General features: G+C 39.7%; 1 protein-coding gene across 2 annotated transcripts in view; it reads left to right on the forward strand.

Moving 5' to 3' along the window:
• LOC144605411 (signal peptide, CUB and EGF-like domain-containing protein 3) overlaps positions 1-25,702 on the forward strand; it is a 252,372-nt gene that overhangs the window by 139,899 nt on the left and 86,771 nt on the right. Inside the window, exon 5 of one of the 2 annotated variants that reach the window (XM_078420626.1) lies at positions 24,191-24,316. In XM_078420626.1, coding sequence (XP_078276752.1) covers positions 24,191-24,316 — 126 coding nt within the window. The remainder of the gene's footprint in view (positions 1-24,190; positions 24,317-25,702) is intronic. The other variant, XM_078420627.1, reaches the window with a different exon arrangement.

Consider the following 25,702-nt stretch of genomic DNA (forward strand, 5'->3'; position numbering starts at 1 on the left):
TTATGCACCAAGGTCCCTCCGTTCCCCAATAATCCCAAGGACTCTAAAATTTATAGTGTTTGTCGTAGCCTCATTTATACTCCCAAAGTGCATCTCATCTCATTTATTTGGATTGAATCCCAAAATGCCATTTTTCAGTTCATTTTGCCGACACATTGGCATCACCTTCTAGGCTAAAACTACCCCCCAACCACTCCACCAATCCATGTCATCTGCAAACTTACTCAACATGCCACTTACATCCAGATACATCACAATCATAATCATCATAATCATACTTTATTAGCCAAGTATGTTTTGCAACATACGAGAAATTTCATTTGCCATACAGTCATACCAATAAAAAGCAACAGAACACACAAAATATATTTTGACATGAACATCCACCACAGTGACTCCTCCACATTCCTCGCTGTGATGGAAGGCGAAAAAAAGTTGAATCTCTTCCCTTCTTTGTTTTCCAGCGGTCAGGGGCCTCGAGCCTTCTGTTGACGGGGCGATCTTGGCTCCCCTTAGATGCAAATATTGATGTACATTAGAAACAACAAGAGAAACAATGTTGAACACATGCATCCAATCACAAAAGCAAATCTCTACCTCACCCTCTATCTCATTGCTGAGCCAATACTGGCCCAATTTGCCAACTAGCCCTCTCTCCCAAGGCCTAATCTTTTGGATCAGTCTCCCTTAAGGGACCTTGTCGAAAGCCTTGGTGAAGTCAGTGTAAACTACATCTACTGCACTGCACTCATCAATATACTTTTGTTACCTTCTCAAAAGATTTTATCAGACTACCCTGACAAAGCCATGCTATCTATGTCTGTGTAGGAAGGAACTGCAGATGCTGGTTTACACCAAAGATAGACACAAAATGCTGGAGTAACTCAGTGGGGCGGAATCATCTTCCTAGCATGTTGCAGGAATGATAGCAAAATGGCAATGTGCAAAACATTGCAGATACTGAACATTTGAAATAAAAGCAGAGAGTACTGGAACTACTCAGCAAGCCAGGCAGCATCTCTGGAGAAAATGTCTGGTTGGTCTCAGTCTTATAAAAAACATCATAAAAAACATTAATTCTGCACCTCTGAATAACTTTCAATGCCTCCAATAACTTTCCTCTCACTGTTGGGTTCACAATTATACAGTCTTCAGGTCGTGTGATGCCAGACATGACAGTGCCAGGCCTCAATGTAGGAGACATTGATCTGAAAGAAGACACTGACATTAATTCACTTATCTTTATCATGAATGTGGAAGATTTAGCAGTGTCAATAATGATGATACATTCCAATGCCTTAGAGTGTCTTCTGTAGGTGGTCCAGTCTCAGAAGAAGGAGAGAGGGCAGAGACCACCATTGCTGAGTAGACAATCATTTTTGTACCAGATGTCTTTCTCAGTTGACCAAAACTATGTTGAAGATAGGCATGACTTTCCATATCAAAGACACCTAGCTGTGTAGAAAATACTTATGTGTAAATCCAGTTGTGAATACGTTGAGTACCAAGCCATTGTGGATGTAAACCCATTTCCTGCTACTCTGTTGTATAAGGATATAATTTTCCCAGCTGTTATCAGGCAACCAAATCATTCTACCGCAACCAGAGAGCAGTGCTGAACTACTATCTACCTCTTTGGTGACCCTCGGACTATCCATGATCGGACTTTGCTGGCTTTAATTTGCACTAAATGTTATCCCCTTACCATGTATCTATCCACTATAAATGGCTCAATTGTAATCACGTATTGTCTTTCTGCTGACTGGACAACATGCACGAAAAGCTTTTCACTGTACCTCGGTACTCGTGACAATAAACTAAACTGAACTGAACTCATTATAAAAGCGCATCTTGCAGCCCTGTATTATGATGTCATTGTTGCATCTCCCTATCATTCCACCTTACAGTGCCTCATCTAATTAAAAAATGAGCTTCAAGTATTTTCTGCTTAATTGCTGATAGAGCAGGGGAGAACATGCAGAAACTTTACAGCCTCTGGTTCAACTCCCTGAGATTTCTCACTGGATTTTTTGTGTCTAAATTCAATTCAGAGAACACAGAAATTATTATGCAGTTCTTAGCAACAAAAATGTTTTGTTTAAAAAGAACTCTGCTCCTATTAGACACGGGACATTAGTATCAGTGGCAAGTAAATCTTGTGTATGATAGTATCTTGAAGGGCCCACATCAGGTTTTTTTCCCGTAAGCTACTCAGCTATTCACATAATCACAAGCAAAATCAACTCTACCATCTTGTTAAAATGATCAACAAGTATTTTCAGTAAGAGTAAAATAACTGTTTCACTGCTGATTTGAGTAAAATTGCACGTGATTATTTTATTATAATAAATTAGCATATTGCATATTTGATTGGAATGCAAAGGCTATCTATTGTTTGACTGAGAATCCATTTTCTCTGAGAATATATTAATTACAGGTTACACTGTTACTGTTTTTTCTAATGGAAGACTAAATGGGCAGTGTCTTTGGGGTGTGGCCAGGGTTTGGATTGAAGTTCATTGAAGCAAGTTATTAATGCATTATTTTATCTCTCTTACTTTACATGTAAGAGAGATTGATGTCCATTGTATGAAGTGAGAAGAGAGTAACGTTAAATAGTCTGTTATGGATCGAAAAATAGGGTTAAATTGTCATATATATCCAGGAGCACAGAAGATAAACATTTTCTGAATATGCAACACTAATGAAGAAATGGTAACCTAGTTTTAAAGAGAGAGGGAGAGAGAGTCCACTTTAATTAACTCTGAGCAATACACATAAAGTGCTGGAGGACATGAAGCATTTTCTGCCCATTTCTCTCCATAGATGCTGTATGACCCACTGAGTTCCTCCAGCAAGAGAAACAATGTTGAACACATGCATCCAATCACAAAAGCAAATCTCTACCATCACCCTCTATCTCATTGCTGAGCTCCTTTGATTTTTTTGCTGAACATTTCAGCTACTGCAGTCTCTTCAGTTCAGTCTCCCATTTACTGAACACTGAAGCAGACCTTAGTTCTCCTAACTTGGTCTGCTTCGATGTGAGTAGCCCATATCATTGGAGGACCTTGAATATGCAAAGATAATTTTGCGTATCGCATTCAAAATGTACGTTTAACATCATTTGATAATGCTGTGCCTGCTCAGCGACCTCTATACGTTAAAGTAACATATACATGAGGGACCTGTACCAAATAAGGAACGCTGCATGTGTACAAAAGTTCCAATGAAATTTAGCAACAGCATTTTAGACAGGCTGTTGTATTAAGCAAAAAATGTACCCTATCTTTTTATGAATATTTGCTTAAGTATTGAGCTGCTGCTGGGTTCTATGGAATTGACTCCATGCACCACACGATAAATTCTCATTCTGTGCTCTTGGTTCTCATTCATGTGGAGAAAATTTATTAGCTTTGTTGATGGAGTGGACTTGATTGGGCAGGTAGCTTTCCTTTGCTCTCGTGCTCTATAGATTATGGACTCTTAGTCAACCTTTTCTTCATTTTATTACCAGAGTGTTCAAGGGTTTTCAGATTGATTGCCGGTCTGCTGCACATGTAGGAATTTTATGGAAGTGGTTTGACGGAAAGTCATGAGTAGAGGTGCAGCCGTTAACCTAGGGTCACATCAACAATTGTGTTGTTTTAATTATGAGCTCATTCAGCTCCTGTGCAATGTCTGGTTCGGTTTCTCCTTCAGCCCAATTCTCATGGTAATCTCAATAACACTCAGTGTGTGAGGGGGAAAAGAATCCCAAAAGCAACACAGATGGACTGAGGAGAAAAAAAATAGGACATTGATGTTAATAATAATCTCAGTAACAGCTTTTTAAAAGGGATCCTGATGGGCAAGCTCGCTGTTTAAAAGCCTGTTACTCTACTGGGCTTTGTGAGGTCGTTAAGAGGTGAAAGATTTTAAATTAGAAATGGGAGCTCCAAGCAATGGAGGTTACACACTTTGCTCTAACCTAATAACTTCCAAAGTTAGATAAATATTTATCCGAAACTTCCCCTCTGTAAGCTATCTTAAGGAAACAGTTTCATTTTACTGTGTCTGCTTAAAAAGTAACCTGCCAAAATTTGAGCTTGGACAACATTATCTTCTAAATTTTCAGATTTTTACTGTACATGAATGTGCACAAATTTGTTAAAGTACACAAGTCTATGAGGCAATTTACTTTTAAATTAATGTTGAATCTGTTTGAATCTGTTTCAGCTTCATGGAATATAATATCCCTTTAATAGGAATGTATTCAGTGGTTGTGGATTTTTTTTTAAATCGTTCTTTTTTTCATCTACTGCATGTTCATTTTCTACAAAGCATCATTACAACAATAGGAATTTGTCGTGTTTTTAATACAGACAAAAACTATATTGCTTCGTAGTTTTTAAAAAGGTAGCTTTAACCAGGGGAGATCATGGGAGGTAGCAAAAACTACGAGAGAGGCGAGTTGAATTATTTTTCCCATAGTACAGTAATATTTACTAGCACATGACAAGAAATGCAGGTGATTGTTTTAGATACAACGGTCAAGATAATAGTTGCACCTCATATGCTTGGTGTGTGATATTTGCTTGCAAATGATTTGCATAACTCTGCATCCACACAACGTTCACTTTAAATATCTCTTTCTTTTAAGTTTCTTTTTTCCCCTATTCCAAAGTGTTAGTTTTGTTTCTCTTGATGCTGGATACACTCTGGTGATTTATTAATTATGAGCTTAAGATGAAGATGAAGATTAAGGGCAGCACGGTAGCGCAGCGGTAGAGTTGCTGCTTTACAGCGAATGCAGCGCCGGAGACTCAGGTTCGATCCTGACTACGGGTGCTGCACTGTAAGGAGTTTGTACGTTCTCCCCGTGACCTGCGTGGGTTTTCTCCGAGATCTTCGGTTTCCTCCCACACTCCAAAGACGTACAGGTATGTAGGTTAATTGGCTGGGTAAAATGTAAAAATTGTCCCTAGTGGGTGTAGGATAGTGTTAATGTATGGGGATCACTGGGCGGCACGGACTTGGAGGGCCGAAAAGGCCTGTTTCCGGCTGTATATATATGATATGATATGATATGTTGACATTGATAGGAACTTTGAGTCACCTGACTTCAATCTATTATTTCTAACCCAAGACCCAGGAATGTATTGTAGTGGGGGTATTTAATATCCAAACTAGATTGGAAACATAGATTTAATGTACATTCCCAGAGTCGTGGACATTGAAGTCAATTATAACTCCTCTATACCTGAGCTATTTGTGGTGAAGTAACTCAACAAAGTCCCGAACATTCTCCTTTAATTGGAGAAAATAGATGCAGATTGGATGCCTGCTTTGCTGAGCACCTGTATGCAGTTAGTGGGGCTGACCCTGAGCTTCCAGTTTCCTGTCACTTTAATTCTCAATCACACTCCCACTCTAACTTGTCAGTTTGTAGTTCCTGCCACAGTGCCGACAAGGGCAGAGTAAGCTTGAAGAGCACACCTCAGCGACAGTCTGGACATGTTGGAGCCTTTGGGACTCAGTATCAAATGTACCAATTTCAAGTAACATGTTTTCTTTGTTCATATCAAATCTGGCCATTTCTGCAGCAAGTTATCCATATATAATTTGTTTGTTTTTTTCTCTCCTCCCTGATGTAGCCTGAACATATCCTACAGCACTGAACTGCATTCCACAACTTTAAAGTCCCCTTTCTTTCTCTGACATTAATCTCTCAATAGATTGCTTCATTATCAGTGTTTCACCATGACAACCCAGGCCCCACTCTTTGTTTACTCTACCACTGCCCCACTCCTCTATAATTTAAAACTAACTTGTTTTCTCTCTTTTCCAGTTCTGGTAATGGATATTTGATCTGCACTGTTAACTTTCTTGATCTTTCCACAGATGCTAACTGATCACCTGAGAGTTTCCCAAAATGCTGGAGTAACTCAGCAGGTCAGGCAGCATCTCAGGAGAGAAGGAATGGGTCTCGACCCGAAACATCACCCATTCCTTCTCTCCTGAGATGCTGCCTGACCTGCTGAGTTACTCCAGCATTTTGTGATACCTTCGATTTGTACCAGCATCTGCAGTTATTTTCCTACACCTGAGAATTTCCAATATTTTCTGTCTTCAAAGGAGAAAAAGAGTCTCAACCCAAAACGTCACCTATTTATGTTCACTCGTGATGCTGCCTGATCTGCTGAGTTACTCCAGCACTTTGTGTCTGTTTTGTGTATTAACCAGCATCTGCAGTTCCTTGTTTGTACATTTTTTGTCTTTATTTCAGATTTCCAGCATTTGCAGTTCTTTGGTTCCCAATAACAAGAACTTAACTTGAGAATTTCTTCTTCTAAACTGCGTGCTGTAGGAATTCAACATCTCAGGCAGCATCTGGGAATGGACTGGTGATGTTTTGGGTTGGCATTTCAGAATGTGTTGTCTCTTGTGTCTCTGAATTTCTAGATCTTGTCATCTATATATTCACATAGCCATTTTATTTAGAGGGACAGGCTAATTTAAATCAGGTTTGCCCAATTTCCAAACGTTCATAACAAACCAAGTTCTTATGCATGAATTGCTTTGCTCTGTAGGCTTGTTTGTGTACTGCAAAGTGCACAGAGATGGGCTGGTTGTTTGACATCTTTCTGCATTTTCATATGATGAATTCTGTAATTTTTGTTTTAAATTCTTATTTTCCAACCAACAGATGCATGTGCATTATGTAGAAAATATCTGAATAGCAACAAGAATCTCGACATTAACATTCACCTGGAAAAGGGTCACATTGCTGTTATCAGAAAGAGAAAATTGCTATTGTGACAATGGAGATTTTAGGAACAATTTTAGGAAGGAGCTGCTGAAATGTAATTTTTAAGGAAGTCTTAATCCCGAGAAGGAACGATTCATCCAATGCTTTTGTAAGAAGTACTTATTTTATTAATATTGAGCTGAAATTTACAAATTTGAGCTGAAACCAAAAATGTATAAACAAGGAACTGCAGATGCTGGTTTACAAAAATGACACAAAGTGCTGGAATAACTCAGCAGGTCAGGCAGCAGTTCTGGAGAACATGGATAGGTGATGTTTTGGGTCTGGATCCTTCTTCAGACTGATGGTCCTGACCCGTCTTGAATCAGTCTGAAAAAGGGCCCCAATCCGAAACATCACCTATCCATGTTCGCCGGGATACTGCCTGACCCGCTGTGTTCCTCCAGCACTTTGTGTCTCTGGTTTCAGCTCAACCTTTCCATTGTGATCAGAGAGTAAAGGAAAACCTAAAATCTTTAAGGCATTGAAATGTTGAATAGCTTCTTTCATAGCCCACCAGATATTCATTTGTTTTGCACATTTTATGCCTTCATTATAAATAAGAACTGAGCTTTTGTCTTGTCATGTTTTTGCAAAATGTGCTGCACATTGGAAAGGCCAGCTTCCTGGATTGGTTGCCGGTTTAGTTCTGCTAATTGTGCAGATTGATGGCTGTGAGTTTGGATGTGTAAGATCACAGACCATCTTGATCAGTGGGGCAAGGGGGAGTGAACACATGGATCCCTCCAGGACACAGGATCTTGAATAAACCACATCTTTCTCCAATTGGGGATGAGGGTTGTATCAAAGAAAATTGCCAACAGTTTCCAAGATTTGTTGGTCTTTGTACTTCCTGACATTACTTCATGCTGTGCATTAGTGTGGTAGAATGGTGCATAAACCAGAGTCTGCCAGTTCCGAGTAATGTTGTCACTGACAAATGGGCACCTGGTTTTAGTTTGCTGGCACGCTTGCATGGTCATTCTGTTTTGAATTATATGTAACTGAGTTCCTTAATTATTACAAAGACTGGAACATTTGGCTTTTTTGAATTGGGTTTATTACTGGAGCGCGCTGCAGGTAACATCAATCACTATTTACAGAAAGCTTCCTGTGTTGTGACATCCTGTCTAATCGCACACTCTGCTACTTTCATTTATTTGTCAGAGGAAGAGTAAATTACAAGAAGTTGCTTGTGACTGAGTCAGTTCAGTAAAAGATCAATGCTAGAGCATCACTGGAACAAGCAAAAGAAAGTCTGTGATGGATACTGAGTAGTTGTCAGTTAAAGGATAAGGCTTGTTTAGTTAAGTTGCCAGTGAAGTAGTAAACTGAATACTATTCACCACATGTGCTAATTGTTACAGGTTGTTGTCCTTATTGTTACAGATTCTTTCAGGCTACATTTGCAAGGGTACTTGCAAAAGAAGTCAAAGTCCTTCACCATCCTAGCACACAGCTCTGTTCCAGCTCATCAGTTAAATTAATAATACTCCCAGATTGATGCTAAAACATGACTTTTATCTCTCCTTGCGCATCCCAGTGTTGACAAAAGTAAGGTATTGAACCACAGACAGCACAAATTAATTGATAGAAGTTTTGCTCTCTTTCGATGTGGTACTCTAAGCTTCCTAAAAGGTGGTTTAATATGCTGAATGATTGCCTTTTATCCTATGTATATCGCAAAGGACTTGTAAAAAAAAAGGAAACAGTAGAGCCCTGAATTAAATTGGTATCCCTAAGGAGTGTAAGTGTTAAGTACTGTCGAGTCTTGTATGAGGTTAATCACTCTTTGCTTGACCAGTTAATTCTTAATTCCAAATCTCTTTCTACAGTATGTGAATCAGTTCAATTCCCATGCATGTTATTCTTAGCAACCGTTAGATTTCTTGCAAGAAAACAGTACTAATCTTAGATGTGAAATTTTAGGAGGGAACTCTAAAACTTTAGAGTTTGATGTCTGAAAGTAAAGCTGCCGAGGATAGTGCTTACAGTCAGAGGGGTTTGGAGGGGAGATCCAGAAGGAGCCCAAGTTGGAAGAACTATATGTAAGAGAAATACATAGAGTTAGAGGGCAGGAAGGTTATAATGCTGAGTTCATGAGTTTTGAAGCTGCTCCAGGGTTCGAATACAATGGTCTGTTTCAGCCTGATGTAGTGACTGGAAATTAGAAAGAAATAATAGCAAGAATATAGAGTTAATGTTAAGGCCAAACACAAGGCTTCAGTCTTTAAAATATTTATCTTGAAGAAACTGCAATCATCTCGGTCATGATATTGTGGATGCAAACTGATACTACAGAGACAAGAAGGGGTTACTACTGTTGGAGGAGACTTAGGGATATTGACAGAACGCCCAATCTTGTGCTTCGTATGGCTTTGCATCATTAAACAAGAGAGCCAAGGCTAAATTCTTTGAATGGCAGAGGTGATGATGTGAGGTTGAGAAGGAAGCTATTGAAGAAAAGGCTTTGGCTGTACACATAAGAAATTAGTATTCTGGTGGAGTGACTGAAATACAATGCTCCATAGCATAAAAGATGATGTGTTCAATTGATTCTATTGTGGAATTAGATTTTCCCACTTGATTTATTTGAAAACAAAAACTAGCATATTTTGAACCAATTAACAAATTTTCAATTATAAATAATTGGTGTATTATGTAAGATTAGCCTTAATGAGTAGGATTCTGCCTTTTGACTTGCCTTTCAGATGCAATTTTGATAGGTGACAACAATTTAAAATGAAATGATCCCATTGTATGGCTGATCCCTTTTATTGTCCTTACGGGGCATACAATCTCTTCCCTGGCTCTCTTCCACTTTCCATGTGATGGATACATGGCCAAAAAATGAGTTACTTTTGAGCAGTTTAACCAGAAAGACCAAAAGGATGTCCAAACAGTGTCCCACTTGGAAATATCAACTATCTGTCTCATTCGTGCAGGCCAGGAGCCAAATAAGACAAACCAATTTGTGGACCTACTTCCTTGCACCTTCCAAGTTGCAGACTGCTGTCCATATTTGGCGCAAGTTGTTCTCTGGAAAATGACACCAGGAAACCCACAAGGTGAAGAGAAAATACGATGAGTAACGCTGTTTACTTAAGCTGTGGATGAGTGAATACGTACTTTTCTTGGAGTGAAACATGCTTATGATCATTCCCCAGTCATTTTGAGTTGCTCCAGAAATTCAACCAGGCAGATTGCGTAATGCTTTGCACAAGTGCACAAAACAATTTCCTTGTCAAATGGCATCATCCCTTGTTCATTACCAGCCAAATTACACCACACTGATTTGAGAAATGATTGTTATTAATTATTTATTAATAATTATACAAGCTTCTGGAGTCCGGCTGAAGTAAGACTTATTATGGTTTATTTCAGCCCCACGATCTCTTGATGCTGACCAACTTCACCCTCTTCCCCAGAATACATTGGCCACATTGACCTGTGGATTCTTTGCTACAGAAGGCTGTGGAGGCCATCAGTGTATATTTTTATGGCAGAGGTAGATAGATTTTTGATTAGTACAGATGTCAGAGGTTATGGGAAGGCAGGAGAATGGGGTTAGGATGGAGAGATAGATCAGCCATGATTGAATGGCAGAGTAGACTTGATGGGCTGAATGGCCTAATTCTATTCCTATCACATGACCTCATGGCCAGCCCACAGCCCTCGATTCTCCCCAGCTCATGATTGCTCTTGTCCGCACCATACCATTGCCAATTCTCCCTGCCCTGTCATCATGTTCTACATGCCACAAGCTATGCCATCGCATCCTAATCTTCACATTGCCCCCATCCCCACCCTCTACAGCGCTAATCTCTGACTAGCCGCATCAGGCTTCCATTCCTCATAATCCCCTGCTTTATCCCCAACAACAACTGTATTTTGCCTGCACCCCCTCAACCGAGCCTCGGTTCTGGACACCATAACTTGCATACCTCAAAACATGTAAAGGATGATATGCAGGCTTAAAAACATTTCATGGCAACCTACAACCAAAATATTTGCTAATATGCCCCTTAATATACTTATTTAAATCTTGTATTTTCAATAAACAAATAATAGTTCATGAGGATATCTATTTTAATGTGGATGATCGTTGTATTTGAATTTACTTCCTCAGAAAGGATGTAAGCCAAGATACAGCTCAAAACTGATTGTGACTTATATTGTCTAACATTAAACATGCATATAATGTACAGAAAATTTAAAGTGATTCCTTCAATTTTCTATGCCGTGGATTGAACAGTTCCAACACAAACTAGCCCCAAGCCCCAGCTTATTAATGCTGCTGGACCACCTCCTCTGTCTCCATTGTGATATGGGGACATTGGATAAGGAGCAAAGATTATCCCACCCAGGGTGATCCAAGGAGGTGTTGGTGGCCCTACATCTTGCCCCACTGTTGTCTGTTTGGAGATGATGCGCTCAAAAGGTGAATGGGAAAATAATTCCAAAAGAACACAAGGAACTACAAGGAACACAAGGAACTACAGATGCTAGAATCTTGTGCAAAACACAACGAGCTGGAGCAACTCGGAGGGGGTCAGACAGCATCTGTGAACAGGGAACCCTTCTGAAGAAGAAGGATACCAACATGAAATGTCACCTGTCCATTCTCTCCACACATGCTGCCTGACCTGCTGAGTTACTTCATTACTTTGTGTTTTTTTTGCAATTAATTCCAAGGAATTGAATTAGCAACTGTGAAGGAATAGCTTCATAGTTTCTAATGAAGATATAGTGTGATTTGGTGGGAAACAACCTAAGGTTGGACAGAATGAGGATCTGGTTGGGAAGGAAGGAACTGCAGATGTTGGTTTAAACTGAAGATAGACACAAAAAGCTGAAGTAACTCAACAGGTCAACTCAACAGGTCTGGAGAAAAGGAATGGGTGATGTTTTGGGTCGAGACTTCGGGTCGGGTTGTCTGAAGAAGGGTCTCATCCCGAAATCTCATCTATTCCTTTTCTCCAGAGATGCTGTCTGACCTGCTGAGTTACTCCAGCTTTTTTTGTCTGTCATGAGGAGCTGGTTGCTTGGGGTCTCTAGCTGGGATCAGTTCTTGTACTCCAAAACTGGTTTGTAATATTGAGTGTCCTGTATCATCCCATCCAATCTAAGCTGATGAACTTAGTTGGTAGATGTCGCAAAAAAGATGACTCAATTTGCCCACATGTGCCCGGCATGAATCAATGAACTCCATACTCTGGTAATTGGGACACCAGGTACTTTTTCCACCATCTGTTTCTCAAATCTCATTTTAAGCCAAACAGGTTAGAATAATTAGTGAGATGATTCACTAACCCAATACCACAGAGTTCCTTGAAAAGTTAAAAGCAACATGCAAAAACTCTCTGCCCCCACTTCTCTTCAGTCAAAATATATAGGAAGTGCAATTGTGCCAAAAGCAACTCTTAAACCATTAATAAAAAACACACATCAAATACCATTCTGACAATCTTTTTTACATAAACAAACTGGCTAAAATTTCTACACCCCTATTCAGCATAACTGAAGTATTGAAGTGGAATTGTAAAAAGCTCTTTTGGTATAAATTAACATGAATTGATGTTGACTTTACATAAACCTTGATTCTCCATAATGGCAGTTGAAGTCATAGTGTACTGAATGGCTCAGATTGCAGCTGCTCCATTTCCACTAGTTTACAGCTGTCCTCCCCTTTCCTTTGGTCTCTTCACAAATTCCCCCAGTCCTGGATTAGGTATCTGGAGATGTAACTTGGAACTGCATGACATTAATCCAGCTTAATGGTGTATATACATTGCGAAGGTAGATTCAGTTTTTCAGTTACACTGTCAGTTTTGGAAGAGAAACCAGGCATGTTTTGGAGAAATTGCAAAGTGGCAAAGATGCAGTTTCTACTGACATGCAAAAATTCCTAAATATTATTTACTTTTTAAAAAAAACCACTTTTTATTAAAAAAAGAAATAAAATGTAATATTTATCATTTTATTCCTTTTAAGAAAATATGCCGTTACAAACAATAATGGCATTACATAAGTAATAATACAAATATATTGAAATTTGAAATCAATGCATAATACCTGAAGCAAGCTCCATCTAAAAAAGTAAAATGACTTCCCATTACTGAATTTCAGAATGAAGTTATTACGTACACATTTTTGATTTGATAACAGATTGTTTAAATGGATCTTGAGTATACTGAATGTTTAAAAAAAGGTTCAAGGTAGATTAGGCATTTATTGGCAGTTGTGTCACTAGATAAACAGTTCAGGGATCTGGTATTTGGTTTGTTTGCTAATCTGAACAAATTCAGTTGATTATAGCTATGGTTTCAGTGAGGAAGGAACAACTTGCTCGCCATTTGTTGCCTTAGGAAGCATTCCATACATCTAATTCCCATCCTTTAATGATTACCATTTATATCGTACCGTCCATTTAATACGGAAAGTGTCCCAGCTTGAAGTTGAAATCTTATATTTTTTTAAATGAGAGTCCAAGGTAGGAAAGGAATCTTGAGAGGTGCGTGCAAAGTCTTGGTCAAGGTATGGAGAGTCAAGGAGAGTTTTAAGGGGAGCTTTCATCTGATGAAAATTTGTAAACTTGGAACGTCAACATTGCTTCTCTCTATGCAGAGGCTGACTGGCATATTGCGTATTTGATGCATTTTCAGTTTTATGTTAAATATCCATCTTCTGCGGTTTTAGTTTTATTTCCAAACTGGGAAATATTGGAGATGGTCAGAGCTTTGTGGTCAGGAGGATTATTTGGGAGCTTTCTGCAGTTAATTATTCACAAAACATTTCAATTCACTATCATGCACATTTTATCCTTGTACACGTGAATGAGCATTGATAGTTTAGTTTAGAGATACAGTGCGGATACAGACCCTCGGCCGAGTCCGCACCGACCAGCGATCCCCACACATTAACACAAGCTTACACACGCTAAGGACAATTTTACACTTATACCAAGTATACAAACCTAAGCCAATTAACCCACAAACCTGTACGTCTTTGGAGTGTGGGAAGAAATTGAAGATCTCGGAGAAAACCCACACAGGTCACGGGGAGAACGTACAAACTCCATACAGACAGTACCAGTAGTCAGGATCGAACCCGGGTCTCCGGCGCTGCAAGGCAGCAACTCTGCCACTGCACCAATGTGCCGCCCCAAGTAATTGGATGAAATTAAAAACTGCTGAATGTTAAGTATTCCATTATTTTCCTGACTAGATTTGTAAATGGCAGGGATTGAGATTTCAGGAGATGAACCATATGTCACAGAATCCACTCGAATAAAACAGCTATAATGTCGATAATATCATAATTTCAATTCCATTTTTAATGTACATAATGTAATTTTTAATGTACCAGGGCACTTCACTGTGGCATCATCTAACACAATTTGGCACCAGGCCATGTCATGAGACATGGCAGGAGATGACCAATAGGTTTTAAGAAGTGTTACAATGGATGAAAGACAGGTGGACCAGAGGGCAGTTATCGGGAGGAAATTCTGAAGCAATGCTTTGACAGCTGAAGCCTTGGCCAGTTAAGCTCTTGAGCTTTTGATTAATGGTGTCTCCCAGGATTATACTGGTAAGGGATCTGGTATTGGTAGTGCTGTTGAATATCAAAAGTGTTTTATCGTGCTTTTCCTTGATGGAATTCCAAAGCAGACTGTGGGATCAAGTCAGACATCTATAGAGATTGCAGATGCTTGAATCCTGAATAAAAAACAAAGTGCTGGAGAAACTTAGTGGGTCGGGCAGCACCTGTGGAGGGAACTGAACAGTCAACCCATCTTTCCAATCCAAATGTTTTGTCCATTTCCCTCCACAGATGCAGCTTGGCCCTCTGAGTTCCTCCAGCACGTTGTCTTTTACTGCCAGGTATCTGTGGCAGGGGCCTGAATACCATCTCACGCTGAAACAAGGGACAATCTCTGGCAACAATGCATCTCTGTGCATTACATGAGCTCAATGCCTTTTATGCCCATGTTGAACAGGCAAAGTTCAATCAAGGCATCTCCCCCACTCCCTGCTGGCTCTGTCCCATCCATCTCAGTGGCAGAGCCAGATTTGCTTTCACAATGGCAAACTTTCATAAAGTGGCCACCCCAGATGGAGTCCCAGAACGTGTTCTGAAATTATGCACCAATCAAACAGTTACAATCTTTGCCATCATCTTTAACCTCTCTCTTCAACAGTCAACTGTCCCCATCTGCTTTAAGAAAATCTCTATTATTCCATTCTCCCAGAAAAATAGTGAATTGTCATAATTGACTACTGTTTATTGACTCCTGCTCATTGAGATGCTGCCTGGTCTGCTATTACATTTTGTATTCTATGCAAGATTCCAGCATCTGCAGTTCCTTGCGTCAGCACAACCTAACCTGGTTCCTTCACACTGATGTGGTAATCAAGAAAGTCCTTTACTTTCTTCTCCAACTGAGAAGATCCAGAAAGTCCATGTGAATTCTGTCCACCTTCAACAGGTGTGCTTTAGATAGTTTTCTGACGGGATGCATTGTGATAGGATGCATCTCAGTCTGGTATGGTTCTGTTCTTGACTACCTGAACCTGCATGATCCAATCCTTTGCAGGCTCATCACTTCCTTCCATCCAGACCATCTTCAAGGTGCAATACATCCGGAAGTCTGGAAGTCTCATCGAGGACGCCTGGCACTCTGGCAATTGTTTATTTTCTCTAGTACCTTCTGGTAGAAAATACAGGAATTCGAAAGCACCGTCTACAAGATTTAAGAACAGCATCTTCCTTACTGCTATCAGTCTCCTGAACCAATTGCCTCTTTCTTACACCTTTCCTGGAGATGCTACAATGTAGTCATTTTCCCTTCACTCTGCCTCATTCAGTTATTATTTTTTTTCATTACTTTGGATTTCAGTAAAATCTTTGCAACATTCTGCTGCTTTGTAGTCATTGTTGTATTTGCTGATGATTTATTATTACTGTATGGCTACTGTTTACTGAATCAGCATGAAAACAAGGATTCTCTAAAACATCTTCACATATGCTCTAGAGAGTATTATGACAGGATGCCACTCAGCCTGGTACGGACGTTGATTTTGACTGCTTGCACCAACAGGAAGTGCTGAACGTAGCCCAGTCCATCACATGCTCATCACTTCCTTTTTTGCAGTTAATCTTCATGGCATATTGAATCAGGAAACCTGGAGGAATCGTCAAGAATACCTGCCAACCTGGCCATTTGCTTTTCTCTCTTCTGCCTTCTGGGAGAAGGTACAGGAGCTTGAAAGTCCAGGGATCCAAATCCTAACAACGGCTCCTTTCCCACTACTATTAGACTCTTGAACCTGTCTTCTTTTTGACTTCCCTCCCCGGAGGTGTTGCAATTTATTTATTATTAACTCTACCTTATTTGGTTATTCTGTTGTTGAACTTTGTTTTCACCACTTCATATTTCACGACAATCTTTACACCTTTGTGCTGTTTTACATTTGTTGTGTTTATTGTTGTACTTAATGTATTCATTGTCTGCTCTGTGTGCTTCATGCTAACTAGGAATTTGACAATAATCTGGAAATGGTTACAATGTAGTACCTACATGAGGTAACTGTTCCGGTCAGCCTGTGCCTTCGTGTTGTTCAGGTCCCGTGAAGATTGTCATCCAAGGAATCTTGTGTGGAACAGATGAGACTATTGTATCATTTTACTAATTGTTGCGTAAAAACCTATTGGACATAATATTGCTTGGTTGGATTTGGGGATAAGCTGCCATTGGCCATTCTGTATGTTTTCAAATAGATATCAGTGTCCTACTTCGACCGTAATAATTTGGCTGGAAATATAATTCTCGTTTTTCTGCATATTTTAGCAACACGCCCAATAGAATTTTCAGGCCAATATCCGTAACTATATCCAATATGTTTGGCCACTTTTAATATTATTGAGACATGAAAGAAGATGTGTTGATGAAAGTGGTGTTAGATATGTGACTTCCATCCCCTCAACACCTATTTTAGCAGTTATGTACAAAAAGACATGGAAGACTTAGCTGGTGATGATACCATCAAGCAACACTTAACAGTACACATTGATACCATCTACTCTTTACATTGCAAAAACCTTTCTCCAAATAAAGTTCAGTTTGAAGAGCACTGATCGAAGAAGGGTCTCGACCCGAAACGTCACCCATTCCTTCTCTCCTGAGATGCTGCCTGACCTGCTGAGTTACTCCAGCATTTTGTGAATAAATACCTTCGATTTGTACCAGCATCTGCAGTTATTTTCTTACACTGCATTTTGAGTGCAATCAATAGGTAGTAATCAGTTGTGAATCTTTTGGCCTTGTTTTATCTGAAGGAATGAGGCATCAGTGAATGTGGAATCAATGTTGCAGACTCCCAGGGTAATCTAACTCAGCATTCATACACTGCATTCCACTTTCACTGGTCACATTTGTTGATCAAAATGATGTTGACAGAGATGGAGTGTGAGTCTGTAATTCTTGGCGTGATCTTGTAAGGGTATTGCTGAACTGTGGCAAAACTCTCCCAGTTTCTCACAAATCCTCAGAATGCAACTCATGTAATGGGGCCACGATTAAATGAACTTTTTGATCTGATACCTGGATCATTACAGATTGATCCAGCTCCCTTTGATCTAACAAGATTGTTTTACATCTGTGCAACAATGAGTCTTTGCTCGTATGTAAGGCAGACGTGCTTGAGAAGCTAGCATTGTAAAAAAAAACCATGCAGCCTATTCTGTAACTATTCAGAATCCAAATTGTGGTCAATTAATAAGGCAACAATGAACATAGAATATAGAAAAGTAGAGCACAGGAACAGGCCCTTCGACCCACAATATCTGTGCCGAAGGTAATGCCAGGATAAACAAATCTAAACTGTCTGCACATGATCCATTCCCTGCATATTCCTGCGCTTATATAAAAGCCTCTTAAACACCACTCTCATTTCATCCCCCATCACCACCACCCCTGGCAACAGCATATAACCTGCACTCGCCTCATTCTGCATAAAGACCTGCCCCGCACATCTCCTTGGGCCTCTCACCTTTACAGCTACGTCCTCTCACCTTTGACTTTTCCACCCTGGGAAAATGGTATTGGCTGTCTACCCTATCTCTCCATCTCATAATCCCATATACTTCCATCAGACCTTGTGAACTTATCTAGTTTAGTTTAGCCTATTGTCATGTGTACCAAGGTGCAGTGAAAAGCTTTTTGTTGCGTGCTAACCAGTCAGCGGAAAGTGTACACATGATTTCAATTGAGCCGTCCACAGCGTACAGATACATGTTAAAATAAATAACGCTTAGCGCAAGGTAAAGTCCGGTAATAGATAGTCCACGGGTCTTCAATGAGATAGGTGGTACCTTAGAACCACTCTCTGGTTGTTGGCTAGATGGTTCATTTTCCTGATAACAGCTGGGAAGAACGTGCCTCTTAGTCTGGAGGTATGCGTTTTCACACATCTGTACCTCTTGCCCGATGGGAGAAGGGAGAAGAGGGAATGAGAAGGGTGAGATTTGTCCTTGATTATGCTGGTGGCCTTGTGTGCAATGTTGATAGATTTCTTACCTACTGGTTGACATTGACTTTGTTCGGGTAACGAGAAGTGGCTGCTACATCTTCCATATGCTATATGGAGTATTATCTGTTGCACAATGTGAAGAAAACCTGTGATTAAAGATAAAATGACTACATGGGAATGACTAAATATCTAAACATAAAATGGAGATAGGGGTATGAGTTTTAAGAAGGCAGCAGGGTAGTGCATTGGTATTCAACCCAGGCCTTAGTCTTTAATGTCTGGGACCTAGGTTGAAAACAGAGGAAAAATAACAGAATTGAGGTGACAAAATAGTAGATATGGGATATAGAATTAAAGTCAATCGACACATGAAGTTGAGATGTTATCTGATGATGGTCTATGCATGTTTTTGTACAGATTTGGTTCTTGTCCTGTTCATACAGGGGATACTATTGTCACTGGCAAGACAGATTTTAATGCCCTTCCCTTCTTACACCTGCGACAGCACTGATGATGATGATGATGAAAGAACTGCAGTGTTTCCAAGTCAGGATGATGAGAGAGTAGAAAGGGATCTTCCAGGCTGTGTTGTTGCTTTCTGCTTTTCGTGGAGGATGCAAGTCTGGAAATACTTTAGATGACGCCATGGTGAATAACTGCAATGCAATTTACAGATGATATTGGCTGTCGCCACAGCGTGCCGGGGGAGTGTAAACCTTGGGTGGAGAATGGAATGCCAAGCAAATGGGCAACTTTGTACTGAATGATATTAAGCTCCTTGAGTGTTGTTTAAAGCAACATTAATCCAAGTAAATTAAGAGAATTCCATAACCATGTAACCCAGCATTGCAGATCAGGAAAGATTAGTATGCCAAAAGTTGAATCAGATGACTTAGCATCTGACCTGGTTTGGGAATTTTAATGTTCATTTGGCTTTGAGTTCAACTTGTGTTTATTGGTGGCGCTGGTATGAGATTTAATTTTGGTAATGTTGCTGGGAGGGAAGTGGACAGTTGACGTTTGGGATTGAGACTCTACACCTAGATTGAAAGAGTAGAGGGGACGTAGCTAGCGTAGAGAGGGATGAGAGGGATGAGGTAAGAGCTAAAAAACAAAGTGTTAGAGAACAATGGAAATTACAGAAGGGAGCAGTGAGAGAGGGTTTCAAAGAACTCCCATCGAAGAGTGGATGGATTCTTCTTCAAAGAGGACACACCTTGAAGAGTCTTCACAGTCGAGTAGTAAACTAGAAGCACTTGAGACTGCAGATGCTGGAATCTGCTACCTTCTGCGATCGCCACTGTTCTCTATTTCCCTCATCAGATGCTGCCTAAACCACTGAGCACCTCCAGCTGCTCTTCTTTTTATTCCTCCAGCCTATGATTGATTTCCAACAATCTGGGTGAACGATCAGACATTCTTTACCATAGATAGATTTTTGATTACCAGGGGTGTTAGAGATTATGGGGAGAAGGCAGGAGAATAGGGTTATGAGGGAGAGATAGATCAGCCATGATTAAATGGCGTAGACATGATGGGCCGAATGGCCTAATTCTGCTCCCATCATTTATGATCTTATGAACATTTTAAGACATACTCAATTAATTGTTTCTTTAACATGGACATCACTTCCTCTAAACTCACCAATTTAGCTCTAAAAACCATATTTATTGGAGGGCAATAAAGAGGAATGGACTTTTATGGTGCTACCAGGTTGCACAGTGAGGAGGTTGTTAGTGAGAAGTGCTGCTCATGGACAGAGATTAATTGGAACACTCTTGCAAAGAGATGGGCCGAATAGCCTCATTCTGTGCCATGATTCTCAAAATGTCAAATAAATTGCACATCATTCAATATAACCGGTTGCTTCTAAGATTGAGGTCTGCATTTTGACCAGGATGAAAAAAAGGGGAATTAATATCAAATTACAGCATGCTCTGGAGATTGCCTTTTTAATGGTATCCTCTGAAGCCTCTATGTTTGGATAAGTGGAGAGCAGGAGATGCCAGCAATAACCCAGAGAAATGCACTGAGGTTGAGAAATTGCATAAAGTCTTCAATGTTTATTGCAATGGCCCTCTGGGTCCACAGAGGAAGATCAATACCAGCTGCTTGTATATCAAGCTGAAGTTTATCTGAAGAATTCTTTAAGACTAAGATTTTATTTCATTCTTTAAAAACGGTAAGAAGACAAGACAATGTTGCTGGAATCACAACTGACAGGGTTTTACTGTATCTATCGAGCTGAGAAAGTATTGATTCTTGTGTAGCACCTTAATATTAATAAAACATTCTAAAGCACATAGTAAGCAGTTGAAAATATTAAAATGGATGAAGAATGATGAAGGGTGGTGACTGAAAGCGACATTGATGGGTTTTGAGAGACTTCTAAAAGGAGGAGAGAAAACGGGAGAGATAAAAACAAAACACAAAGACTTGCATTGAATGTGCCAGAGTTTAGGGGCACATTGGCTGAATGCCTTGCAGTTTAAAGAGAAGCAAGTTGAATGAAAAGTGAAGAACAAACCTAAAGGATGAACATTGGAGAAATGCTGGCTTCAAAGAGATAATGGAGGTGGGGAGGGTTGAGGCATTGGAAGGAACTTGAAACGTAAGCAGGCAGAGACCTCGTGATGATCAGCAAGCCCAGGACAACAGTGGTGGCACGCAGAGTAGGGTGGGATAGGATTTGTTTTGGACTGTTCAAAATTAATATTGCTTAGGACCCTAGAACAGAACACTTATAGGTCTTTGAATGCTGATGGGTAGCGTTGAAGAGCTGGAATTAAGCAGTTTGGATGATAATTTTAAGCCCACCAATGCCCCATTCAGAATCACTTATAGGTGTTAATAGACAATTCCTGCCTTTTCACTCCACTTGGCATGTTATTTTCTGTGTGTGTATGTTTCTGTGCTTCAGCTTAAGGTGGGTTACACCAATATGTCAGTGTAAGTCATGCTGGACACTTAAATGATGACAATAAAACAGATAACAGGTTAAGCTGCATGTGGAGTATAGTGTGAATTTTTGGTCACCCCATTAAAGGAATGATATGGAAGGTTTGGAGAGAGTGCAGAAGAGATTTACCAGGACGCTGCCTGGATTAGAGGTTGAACAAACTTGGATTGTTTTCTCTGGAGAATCCGAGGCTGAGGGGGGAGCTGATAAAAGTTAAGAACATTATGAGAGGGATAGATAAGGTAGACAGCGACTCTTTTAATCCCAGGGTGCAAATATCAAATACTAGATGCCATGGCTTTAAAATCAGAGGCAAAAGTTTAAAGGAGTGCAAAGCAAGTTTTTTACGCAGAGAATGGTGGCACAGCGGTAGAGTTGCTGCCTTACGGCACTTGCATCACCGGAGACCCAGGTTCGACCCCGACTACGGGTGTTGTCTGTACAGAGTTTGTACGTTCTCCCCGTGACCTGCGTGGGTTTTCTCCGAGATCTTCGGTTTCCTCCCACACTCCAAAGACGTACAGGTATGTAGGTTAATTGGCTTGGTGTATGTGTAAAATTGTCCCTAGTGTGTGTAGGATAGTGTTAATGTGCGTGGACCGCTGGTCGGCGCGGACTTGGTGGGCCGAAGGGCCTGTTTCCGCGCTGTATCTCTAAACTAAACCAAAAAAATGCAAGGCACATGGAGCGCACTGCCAGGGGTGGTGGTGGAAGCAAACATGATAGTGGCATTAAAGGAGCTTTTAGATAAGCAGGGAATGGGGAGATATAGATCACAGGCAACCAAAAGAAATTAATTTAATTTGGCATCATGTTCAGCACAGGCAACATGGGTTGAAGGACATGACATTGTGCTGTACCGTGCTGTATGTTCTATGCTGCATGTTCTATGCTTCTGTGTGTGCTCTTCTTCTAAAGAGAGCCATACGTTCTCTGCTATTCTTTTGTTATTCTGCCTTCCCTAAGTGGATTAAACCGAGAAACTGTCCAATCTTTATTTTGTGGTTTCTTTACCGGAAATGTCAAAGAGCAGATTCGAAACTGGTCCTTATAATGGATGTCCAGATCATCGGAATAACAATGATCATGCCTTTATACATCTTTTCCTTTCTGGCAAGGAGATGTTTTAACTTAGTTCCAAAGAAAAAAAATAGCTGTCCGTAATGTCAATGCTATGCATGAGCTTTTTACTTTTCCTCCTTCTAAACGTCATTGTACCTTTGTCTTTGTGAGAATTGAAGGAGTTACTTTGCCATATTGAACTTTGCTCCTTAATTACGACTGCAGAGGCCCAAAAGGAGTAATGTTTCACCAAAGATACGATTATACATGATTTAAATATGAAATTCACTGTTCTCATGCTTTTCATGTCAAGTTTCTTGCCTCATTCCCATTGATTTTACTTGCACGGAGATGGCAATGTACCAATGTTAACGCAATTCTTAACCAGATTAAAAGTATAAGAGGATAATATGAAATATTCATTAATAGAAATTCCTAGAATGTCCTTTGTGCCATGACAGGGGCCAAAGTGGAGAACAAGGCAAATATGAGAACTAGGTATTTCTAGGTTCCAGGATACTTCTTGTTCAATAATATATCCTTTCACCTATCATTTCAAAACGTGTCAGAGTTTAATATCAGAACCCAAAATGTGTAGGGATAGCATGGAACAAGATAGTTGGAGGACGGGACAGATATCGAGAAGAATGCTTTCATGTTTCCAGCTCCTGAATGTTTTCCATTAAATCTCTTCTGTAAATGAACATGTAGCTCTTGGGTTTGAGGAGGACAGAGAAACAGTCTTGCAATAAAAGTTTCCAAAGGTGATGGAAAGACTGGAGGAAAGACTAAGTGCTGAGAGCTCTCTTATATCTGCATTAAGGATGCATTTAAACACACCTGGGCAATTAAAAACACCTGTGAAGCCATGTGTCCCAAACATTATGGTGCCCTGAAATGGGAGGACTATGTATAAACACAGCTGTAATTTCTACATGGTGAAACCAAAATGTATAAAAATTGCCATTATTAAAATCTGACAATGTGCACTTTAACCACATGTGTTTTTTTCTATTACAAATCTCAAATTGTGGAGTACAGAGGCAAAAAAATAAATGATGGGTCTTTGTCTCAAACATTATGGAGGGCACTGTACATGCACAGAGATATACATACGTACAGCATGTGTAGGAAGGAACTGCAGATGCTGGTTTACACCGAATCTAGACACAAAATGCTGGAGTAACTCAGCGGGACAGGCAGAGAGAAGGAATGGGTGATGTTTCGGGTCGAGACCCTTCTTCAGACCTGAAACATCACCTATTCCTTCTCTCCAGGGATGCTGCCTGTCCCGCTGAGTTACTTCAGAATTTTGTGTCGAAATGTACAAAATTATATTTGCTAACAAAGCAAACAAATAAAGATTTCCCACTTGTGATGTTTTGCAACTAAGTATGGTTGAGTAACTTTATTGTCACATGTACCAAAATACAGTGGAATACTTAGTTTTGCATATAATCCAGTAAAATCATACTATACATAAGCACAATCACACGCAAGTAAAAGAATGCATCCATTGTCATGTAAAAAAAGTAGATTTCTTCTGAGGCAGTAGACATCGAGTCACCACGATTCTGGCACCAGAGGTGACGTATCTGCGATCCACTTGTAACTTTTTACTATAAGACTTGGTGGCTTCAGGAGCAACAAATGTTTAAAAAAACACTGATTAGAAAAACATACAAGGACTGGAAATAAAATTAATAATTTTTACAATCAATGATAATAGACTAAGATGTTTATCTTGCTTATATTCAGATGTAATCTCCAGATATATGTCAATGTTGCATTATATTTGTTTATTATGCACTGATGATTTTCTTTTTAATTTATGGTTCTTTGCAGAAGGAATGAACTGCATGAATAAAAACCATGGATGTGCTCACATCTGCCGAGAAACTACAAAGGGAGGAATAGCCTGTGAATGCAGGCCTGGGTTTGAACTCACAAAGAACCAGCGGGACTGCAAGTGTAAGTCTCAACCATTTACTTGTTCCTCAGTAACATTTATATTGCAGTATTAATGATACTTCCTCATTGGAAGGTAGTCAGAAGCTCTGAGTGGTATGATTTTTATCTTTGTTACTCGCCTGAGAAAATACAGAAGGCTTTGAAATTGCAACCTGCGTCATGATAGAGATAAAATGTTCAAGCAATGGACCAAATGGTAGATATTTGCAGCTTTAGATCCCAATTTTGATGTTGGTCTTGGAAGGTTGCAGAGGGGTGGGTTTGACTTGGGAATGAATTGGAACTAGGAGCATTGAGTCTAAAAAATGAGAGTGTGAGTGGACGAGGGAAGTGAGGAATATGAAAAATATTCAACAAAAATTTACATTTATTATATTCCAGCCTGTACTGTACTCAAAATTCATGTGTCCCAATGTTGAAGCATGACAAAGAACATTCTTTGTTATGATCCTTCCAGGCATTCAGTTGCCTGGAACCTTCTGGTGAGACTCATCAGTGAACTTTTGCTGAATGCAACAGAAGAGGAGAAAAAAATTGGCATTGGAAATAATAACATTCCTTTGGAAAAGATAAACATCTGTTTGATGGGGTTATATTGAATGATCCAATTTTCAAGGTCTTTGGAAAAGGAGAGGAACTTGTTCGTAGTGTTGAACAGGATAGCAGCAGAAGCACCAAATGATACCAGATTTGGAAGGATTGATTTAAGAGCAAAGAATACATAACGTACACCCCTCCAATTTTTGCATTTAAGGTTAAATGAGGTGATTCAATAGCATGGATGGAAATAAATTACTTAACCAGAAGGATTCCAATCAAGAGGATTCCATTTAAAAAAAATAGAGATGGTGAGATCAGAAGGTTTTTTTGATGTGAAGCTTTCTTCCAGATCTTCAAAACAGCCTCAAATTTATTTATTTTTAAAGACTGGAACAGATCTGGATCAAAAGGATATAAATAGAGCTGAGATATTGATTCTCCTTGAATTGCTTGAGGCACTCCACGCCTGCTCCTAATCCAAAGGAACAAGCTCCCACATTAACAACTAACCAGAGTTTTGTACGCAGTTCATAAATAATTGTTTTCTAACACCCATTTTTAATGGTGCTTGGCATCACTGTTGTAAAACTAAACAAATAAGATATCACGGAAAGAAAACAAAAACTGGCAACATTGGGTACCAAAATAAATACTGGAAATATTTGGGCAGAAGATGGTACAATGTTGGTACAACGCTACGACTCCTCCATCCAGCGCTTAGTTAAATTGGCCAATCTCTGTTATCCTGTTCATGCCAAAAACCAAAGGCAATATAAGAGAGAGAATCATTTTAGGCTTTAACCTCTCATTTATGTAGATATTTAGTGATACAACATTGAACCATGA

Source organism: Rhinoraja longicauda, chromosome 24 (assembly GCF_053455715.1).
Source record: "Rhinoraja longicauda isolate Sanriku21f chromosome 24, sRhiLon1.1, whole genome shotgun sequence".
Taxonomy (NCBI): domain Eukaryota; kingdom Metazoa; phylum Chordata; class Chondrichthyes; order Rajiformes; family Arhynchobatidae; genus Rhinoraja; species Rhinoraja longicauda.